This window comes from Colletotrichum fioriniae (assembly GCF_027942845.1).
Source record: "Colletotrichum fioriniae strain IMI 355084 chromosome Unknown scaffold_10, whole genome shotgun sequence".
Taxonomy (NCBI): Eukaryota; Fungi; Ascomycota; class Sordariomycetes; order Glomerellales; family Glomerellaceae; genus Colletotrichum; species Colletotrichum fioriniae.
Genome location: NW_027076846.1, coordinates 1,379,437 through 1,387,650, shown reverse-complemented (window position 1 = coordinate 1,387,650; position 8,214 = coordinate 1,379,437). Strand labels below are relative to the sequence as shown.

General features: G+C 55.7%; 3 protein-coding genes across 3 annotated transcripts; 2 read left to right on the top strand and 1 right to left on the bottom strand.

Annotated features, from left to right (window-relative positions):
* Positions 1-219: 219 nt before the first annotated feature.
* On the top strand, positions 220-2,275 carry N0V96_008430 (uncharacterized protein; the record flags this gene model as incomplete). The annotated part of the gene is made up of 4 exons (XM_065758327.1): positions 220-291; positions 635-817; positions 1,361-1,888; positions 2,135-2,275. 4 exons carry the CDS (start codon positions 220-222, stop codon positions 2,273-2,275), a joined length of 924 nt encoding a protein of 307 aa, XP_065613082.1.
* Positions 2,276-2,759: 484 nt separating this feature from the next.
* On the bottom strand, positions 2,760-4,036 carry N0V96_008429 (mitochondrial 54S ribosomal protein mL67; the record flags this gene model as incomplete). Its single annotated transcript, XM_053190046.2, has 2 exons — positions 2,760-3,719; positions 3,833-4,036. 2 exons carry the CDS (start codon positions 4,034-4,036, stop codon positions 2,760-2,762), a joined length of 1,164 nt encoding a protein of 387 aa, XP_053052468.2.
* Positions 4,037-4,752: 716 nt separating this feature from the next.
* On the top strand, positions 4,753-7,524 carry HSP98 (Heat shock protein hsp98; the record flags this gene model as incomplete). Its single annotated transcript, XM_053190045.2, has 1 exon — positions 4,753-7,524. The coding sequence occupies one exon, from the start codon at positions 4,753-4,755 to the stop codon at positions 7,522-7,524; it is 2,772 nt and encodes a 923-aa protein (XP_053052467.1).
* Positions 7,525-8,214: the final 690 nt, after the last annotated feature.

The following is an 8,214-nucleotide window of genomic DNA, read 5'->3' as shown; positions in this document are numbered from 1 at the left end:
CATCCAACTTTTCTGTTGTTTAGACATCGCGACAAGAGCTTCTCACAACCGGGTGCCAATTAAGACACCAAGAAGCTCTGCAACTTTGGTTCCTTGCCTACCCGTTACCCGTTCACCCCTTGCCGGATTCCATCATCCGCCTTCCCCGTTGGCGGTTGTTCCAAATTCCAGCAAATCCCATAGGAGAATTCCCCATCTTTGCTGCTGAGGTGCTTCATCATGGCCATCACGCCTTCGAAGCCAATCTTTTGCGCGACCCACCCCAGGGCCTGCTCTACAGCCTTTGAGAGAGTGAGATTTCCCAATCCCATAACGCCTGTTGGCTTGTTTTTGGCACTGCTCGTTCCTCCCTGGGCGTCTGCTCTGGGACACGAGCGAGCACGCAATCCCGCCGGATCCCAAAAACGGACAAGGTCCAGGGTGCCTGAATCGTCCCTTTTGGGGAGGAGAAAGACGGCCTGGCGGGAAGAGAGAGGGGAGGAACCTGTGGTGTTGAGCGAATTGCCACAGGTTCATTCATTCTGCTTGTGCAACGAAACCACCATCAGCTCACTGCTTGGGGGTCCTTCTGTACAGCGAGCGCCATGTGAAGAAAAGCAGGATTAGCTAACATGGCGATTTCCCATCAATTTAGGTGTTTATGAGCCGCCGGGACAAGCTGGCGTGTGTACATGAGCCTTTTGGCGATGCGTTCTACTATGGCCCTGAACGTACTGGTGAGCGTTTTGAGAACGACGCTGAGGGCAGAGAGAAGTCTGGCTTCGCCGAGACGACGTATGCCGATGTTCTGAGGCAAATTGAGGAGGCCGGCAAAGATGTATGTTTTTCCCTCTCCCCTGATTCCCTTTTCCCCTCCAAAGACATATTTGCCCCTCATTATGAGGTCGTTGTCTTTCCGATCGCGATCTCACCCGCACACCCCTCCACACTATTCCCGCCCATGCAATCCCCTATAGTACGCTACTCCCCCCAACCCCTGGCAAATTGAGTTGCAGAGCTTCCGCGTCCCCCAGTCAAAACCACCGTCAATTCCAAACTTGCCATTCCACGCCCGAAAATGATTCAATTTTCGGTCGGAGGTGCTCTTTGAAGCTTCAAACAGAGCTTCTCGAAACTCTGGATTGATTTCGATTGAAGCGGCGTTTGATGGCTGGGGGTCCTGGCGTGTGTGCACCTGGGGAAGCTTTGCAACGCAGCCGCCACAATGTCGCGCATCGCCGCTCAGCGTGCCCCGGTACCCTTGCGGAGCTCTTAGAGTCGCGACCGACGTCGCATTCGACCCATGGCTCAACACCACCACCACAGACCATGATGATGATACTATATCCCAATTACCCAGATCACTAACACCCAACCACAGAAGCGCGCCTTCATCAAGGACATGGCCTATTACATTATCCCACCCAACCAGCAAACAGCCTCCATCGTCCCGTCCGCTGGCAACACGGCCGAGCCCAGCAACCCCACCGTCCTGCCCTTGAGCATCCTCCGCAAGTTCCAGTGGACGTTCCTCATCCGCCACCCGCGCCGCTCCATCCCCTCGTACTACCGCTGCACCCAGCCGCCCCTGGACGCCGTGACGGGCTGGACAAACTTCAACCCGTCCGAGGCCGGCTATGAGGAGCTTCGCCGCCTCTTTGACTACCTCATCCGTGAGCGCATCGTCGACGAAAAGGACCTGTTGGTCGTCGACGCCGATGACATGCTTGACGACCCCGAGGCCGTCATCCGCGCCTACTGCGCCCACGTCGGCCTCGACTTCACCGACAACATGCTCAACTGGACAGACGAGGACACCAAAGTCGCCCAGGAGAAGTTTGCAAAGTGGAACGGCTGGCACGATGATGCCATTGGCAGCACGTCGCTCAAGCCGCGCGACAAGAAGCATGTAAGTCATCCCTAACCCCTACCCCTGATCGGCTGGTGCTCTTTTGCTGTTTTGTACCCCCTCCCAAACGAAAATAATTCCCCAGAAAGAGATTGGATACAAAAAAGGACCTGCCTGTTGTTTGGGCGCTTTTGAAATCACTTCCTTGAAACTCGCTGGATATTTTTTTGACCTTTGGTGTGGCGGACGAACACACACTAGACACTAGTGTGGGGTATATTTCGCAGCATGCTAATTCCCCGCGAGAAAAAGGTTATCACCCGTGAGTCCGAAGAGGCCGAATGGCTCAAGAAGTACGGCGAAAAGGGTCTCAAGGAGATCCGTGAGTGCGTCGACGCCAACGTCAAGGACTACGAGTACCTCAAGAAGTTTGCCATTCAGATCTAATGCGCCAGTGTACGGATACACAACGTACACCATTTAACGAAGTTGATGACCAAGAAACGCCCCACTCACCAAATGGGCATCTCATTATATATGCATGTTTTTACTATAAAAACGGGAAATCGGGTTTCTTTTTTGTTGAATGGAACAGTTCGACATAGGGATATAGGGAAATTTGGGAGGTTTTTCTATCAGGGACCTTGAAATCGGTCCATCATGGGTTCAATGTAACCGTATTGATACAATAGTCTACATGGCAATGCCAATAACCAGCCACTTCTAACAGGGCTGCGTATATGACTTGCAAAGTCTTTTCTTCCTTTTTGAACAAAAAACCCATGCCATCGCACAATACTCCACGTCCATTTTTCTTGATGTACACATTTTCCCCGTATTGTGACACAAAAGGGTCTCGGCCAAAAATCTTACACAACTGTGCTGCTGCTTGCTCTCCTTCCCCTAGCTCCCACCCCCTTGAAAAGACAAATCATATCTTATGCCTTGGTGTCAGCCTTGGTGTCAGCCTTGCTATCTTTCTCGTCCTTGCCCTCCGTGCCCTCCTTGCTCTCTCTGCCGCAGGCTCCTTGATGCTGTAGTTAGTGTCGTCCCCAGCGCCCTGCACAGGCTCCGCGACCGCCTTGGGCGCCTCCACCTCGGCGACAGCCTCCTCCTCGGGATCGAGTTGGTTCTCCTCCAAGAGCGCCTTGGCGTCCTGGAACAGGTCGTGCGTGACGTTGCCGGACCACTCCTGCGCAAAGTTGCGGTCGTCCTCGTTGGCCCAGTATATCGTCGCGGGCAGCAGCTCGTCGACGGCCGGCGTCTTGGTGGCGCCCTCTACCTCCTCTCCGCCAGACTGGCTAGTGACAATCTCCGTCTTGGCCGGCGGCGCCTTGGACCACTTGCGGCCCTCTAGCGGCTTGCCCTCCTCGAGCACGGCCTTCTTCTCGCGGCTGCTGACGACGAGGCGGTTACCGCGGCCGAAGCCCGCGAGGACGGCGGCCATGTCGGCGATGGAGTTTGCTCGCTGGTCGTTGAGGGCTAGGGAGCGCTCGTGGCGATTGCGGACGATCTTGCGGACGCGGACGAGGTCCTCGGGGGTGGCGGCGGGCTCTGTATCCTCGGTGGCAGGAGCGTCTTCTGTCTTGCCGGCGACAGAGTATTTGACGTCGTCTACGGCAGCAACGGCAGCGTTCTTCTTGACACCCCACGGCTTGATGGCCTTTGGCTTGAGGAGCTCGGTGCGCTTCTCCCTGTAAAGGAGGTCATCCTCCCAAGCGAGCTCGTGCATGCGGCGGAACTCGCGGAGCTTTTGGAAGACGGATTGGCCTGCTGCGCCGGCGCCGGCGGGGAGCTGGATGAGGGCCAATGGGGCCCAGTAGTCGCGGCGGAGTTTTGCGGGTTTGGACTTTTTGCCGTTGAAGGGGAGTTGTTTGAGGGCTCGGTGGGACTGGTGATTGCCAATGTTAGCTTGGGCTCTGTTCAAACGTCTAGATGCGAACGTAGCATCTGCCTTCCCCACTGATGTGCCATTGGCCGGCAACAAGACTTCAAAAAACGTACCTCGAGCTGCTTCGTGTGCGAGTAGATGACCTGGTTCGAGGTCAGGTGGCTCCAGACCCAAATCTGCTCGCCGTGGCCCGGCTCAAAGTTGGTGAGCTCATGCTGGGGCGTCCTGCGTCGCGATCGCGTGTGGCCATGCCGTATGCTCGTCCGGGCGACGCCAAAGGACAGTTTTGAGAAGCGAAATACCGGGACCGAGTTCATCGTTGCTAGCTTTGCGGCCGATCGGTCGGTGGGGACGTATCGTTTCGTTCGTTCTTCGTCGTCGTCGTCGTCGTCGTCGGCAACCCCCTAAACTTTCTCGGGACGGGCAGCTTGACAAAATTTCCCGAAGCTCTGGAACCTGTCCCCCAGGCCTGCGCCGGTCGTGTGGCTGACTCGTGGCTTGACTCTGGAAGTCACATGATCCTGGATCCCACCAGCCACATCGGACAAAACGTTCCTTGGCTTCCTTATCGATAACTTTGATAAGGTGATAGGTAGATGACTGACGGCGGGTCCGTGCGCTCAAAGCGAACCCCGCGGTTTGGGCTCGGTCGGTGCTCAGATTCTAGTGACGTCGCGCGACTTCTACCAGGTTCTGGTCGCTGCCCTACGACTTCCCGGCCTTGCCAGCGCATGCTGGATCAGTCCATCCTCTTGGCCCACTTCCAGGTTTACGGTCTGGATGAACCTCACTTTGCAAGCATAAATTCAACATTGCTATCGAACTTCAACTGGCTTCCCTTCTCAAGTTACCAAGCTAATTCTTGCACATATTGAGATACCCCCGTTGAATGATAGACTCTTCAACTTGAAGCCATTCTGAGCTTCCCCCAACAACGAACCACTCACGTATAACCACTCTTAATTACCTACCTCACTTCAACTAAACAAACCACGCAACCACACACAATCGCTTCCACAACTACACTACCAATATGAATTCACGAATGGAATTCACCGACAGAGGCGAGAAGGCCGTGCAGGATGCCATGGCCCTCGCGGAGCAGTATGCCCACTCTCAACTGCTCCCCGTCCACCTCGCCGTCTCCCTCCTCGACCCCCCGGCAGACCTCTCAAAGGACCAACAAAACGGCCCGCCGCAGACGTCCTCCATGTTCCGACAAGTCATTGAGCGCGCCCACGGCGACCCGCAACTCTTTGACCGGGCACTCAAGAAGACGCTCGTCCGCCTGCCGAGCCAAGACCCGCCACCGGACCAGGTCTCCGTCGCACCCACATTCCACGCCGTCCTCCGCAAGGCGCAAGAGCTGCAAAAGACGCAAAAGGACTCCTTCATCGCCGTCGACCACCTCATTCAGGCTCTCGCCGAGGACCACACGATACAAGCCTGCCTGCGGGACTCCAACATCCCCAAGGCGAAGCTGGTGCACGATGCCGTCACCCAGATCCGCGGCACGAAGCGGGTGGACAGCAAGAACGCCGACACCGAGGAGGAGCACGAGAACCTCGCCAAGTTCACCATTGATATGACCGCCCTGGCCCGCGAGAAGCAACAAGACCCGGTCATTGGCCGTGAGGAGGAGATCCGCAGAGTCGTGCGGATCTTGTCCCGCCGGACAAAGAACAACCCGGTCCTCATCGGTGAGCCCGGTGTCGGTAAGACTACCGTCGTCGAGGGTCTCGCCCAGAGAATCGTTAACCGCGATGTTCCCGACAACCTCAAGGCTTGCAAGCTGCTATCGCTCGACGTCGGCGCCTTGGTGGCCGGAAGCAAGTACCGCGGAGAGTTCGAAGAGAGGATGAAGGGCGTCCTGAAAGAGATTCAGGAGTCCAAGGAGATGATTGTCCTCTTCGTTGACGAAATCCACTTGCTCATGGGTGCTGGCTCCTCTGGCGAGGGCGGCATGGACGCCGCCAACTTGCTGAAGCCCATGCTTGCCCGTGGTCAGCTGCACTGCATCGGTGCGACGACCCTCGCTGAGTACCGCAAGTACGTCGAGAAGGACGCCGCATTCGAGCGTCGGTTCCAACAGGTTCTCGTCAAGGAGCCTTCAATTGCCGAGACCATTTCCATTCTCCGTGGTCTCAAGGAGCGGTATGACAGACATCATCGCGTCACCATTCTCGACAACGCCTTAGTAGCGTCCGCCAACCTCGCTGGCCGCTACCTCACGTCGAGACGACTTCCCGATTCTGCCATCGATCTGGTCGACGAGGCGGCTGCCGCAGTTCGCGTCGCCAGGGAGTCGCAACCCGAAATCATCGACTCTCTCGAGCGCAAGCTCCGTCAAATCATGATTGAGATTGCGGCTCTGGAGAAGGAGAAGGATGAGGCTTCTCAGACTCGTCTGGTCCAGGCAAGAAAGGATGCCAAGAACGTGGAGGAGGAGTTGGAGCCTCTTCGCCAGAAATACCTCAGCGAGATCAAGAGAGGCGAGGAGATTCACTTGGCCAAGACGAAGCTCGACGAACTCGAGAAGCGTCTTGAGGATGCTGCCAACGCCGGCAACCACGCCAAGGCTGCCGACCTCCAGTACGGCGCCATCCCGGAGCAGCGTGCCGTCATCAAGGAACTCGAAGCTAAGAAGGCTGCCGCCGACGCCGCCCTCAACGCATCAGGCCAGGACCACGGCGCCATGGTCACTGATGTTGTCACCGCCGATCACATCAACGAGATCGTGGCTCGCTGGACCGGCATTCCCGTCACTCGCCTTAAGACTAGCGAGAAGGAGAAGCTCGTCCTCATGGAGAAGCAACTCGGCAAGATTGTCGTTGGCCAGAAGGAGGCTGTCCAGGCCGTCGCCAATGCCATCCGCCTGCAGCGGTCTGGTCTCAGCAACCCCAACCAGCCGCCCAGCTTCCTGTTCTGCGGTCCATCCGGTACCGGTAAGACTCTCCTGACCAAGGCGCTCGCCGAGTTCCTCTTCGACGACTCCAAGGCCATGATCCGCTTCGATATGTCCGAGTACCAGGAGCGCCACGCCCTCAGCAGGATGATTGGTGCTCCCCCGGGATACGTCGGACACGACGCCGGCGGTCAGCTCACCGAGGCTCTCCGCCGCAAGCCCTTCTCCATCCTCCTCTTCGACGAGGTCGAGAAGGCTGCCAAGGAGGTCTTGACCGTCCTGCTCCAGCTCATGGACGACGGCCGCATCACCGACGGACAAGGCCGTGTCGTTGACGCCAAGAACTGCATCGTCGTTATGACCTCCAACTTGGGTGCCGAATACCTCACAAAGTCCACCAACCGCGAGGGCAAGGTCGATGCTACCACTCGCGAGCTCGTCATGAACGCCCTCCGCAACTGGTTCCTGCCCGAGTTCCTCAACCGTATCAACTCGACCGTCATCTTCAACCGTCTCACCCGCCGCGAGATCCGCAAGATTGTCGACATCCGCTTGCAAGAGATCCAGAAGCGGCTGGAGGGCAACGGTCGCAAGGTCTACATTGACGTCTCGGAGGAGGCCAAGGATTACCTCGGCAACGCTGGCTACTCGCCCGCCTACGGTGCTCGTCCGCTGTCTCGCTTGATTGAGAAAGAGGTCCTCAACAAGCTCGCCATCCTCATCCTTCGCGGCAACATCCGCGATGGAGAGAACGCCCGTGTCGAGCTCATTAACGGCAAGATGGTGGTGCTGCCTAACCACCAGGACAGCGAGCTTGATACCGATGACGAGGATATGGACGAGGAGGATGCCGTTGACGAGCTTGTTGCTGATGAGATGGACGAGGACATTTACGACTAAAGCGAATAAAACAACAGAATGAAAGCCAGAAGACAGAGGAGATGATTCACGAAAGCATGATTGTTAGAGATGATGGGGTCTTTTTCGGTGTAGAGATATAAACTCTAGAGGATGAGAGAGCATCAGGCGTTTAGGGATTAAAATGGTTCAAGCATTGTAGGATTTTCTTTTTACAGGAGTTGTAAATAGGTAATAGAACTATAAAAGTTCAATGGACAAAACGTATAAAATATTTGAATGTGCTCCAAACTGAGAAAGTTTAGTGACATAACAAAGTAGGAGTTGACACAACCGTGCTTGAGAGTGTGATGGTGAGACATACAACTCATCCGAGTTGAAGGTTGTCAATACATGTCAACCACAAAAGAGTGGACCACGAAATACAAAAGGCTAACTTATAAACAGGTTATAGGACTTAAAAAACTAGAAGGAAAAAACTTAACGGAAGGTGTTGCGTTTATTCATCCAGTCCAATACAATACATCACAAGACAAATAGCCCTGCCCTCGTATATTCCCCCCTCCAAGATCCATTACTATGACCAGAAAAAGCAGGCGCCCCTCTGTTTGGAGGTCACTTATTGTGGGCTGGGAGAGGTGATAGAATGGTCCAAGGGCAATAGTCCATGAACGTACGCACGCAGCCTTGCTCGACGACATACATGTTTACACCGAAGTCGAGATTGATTCC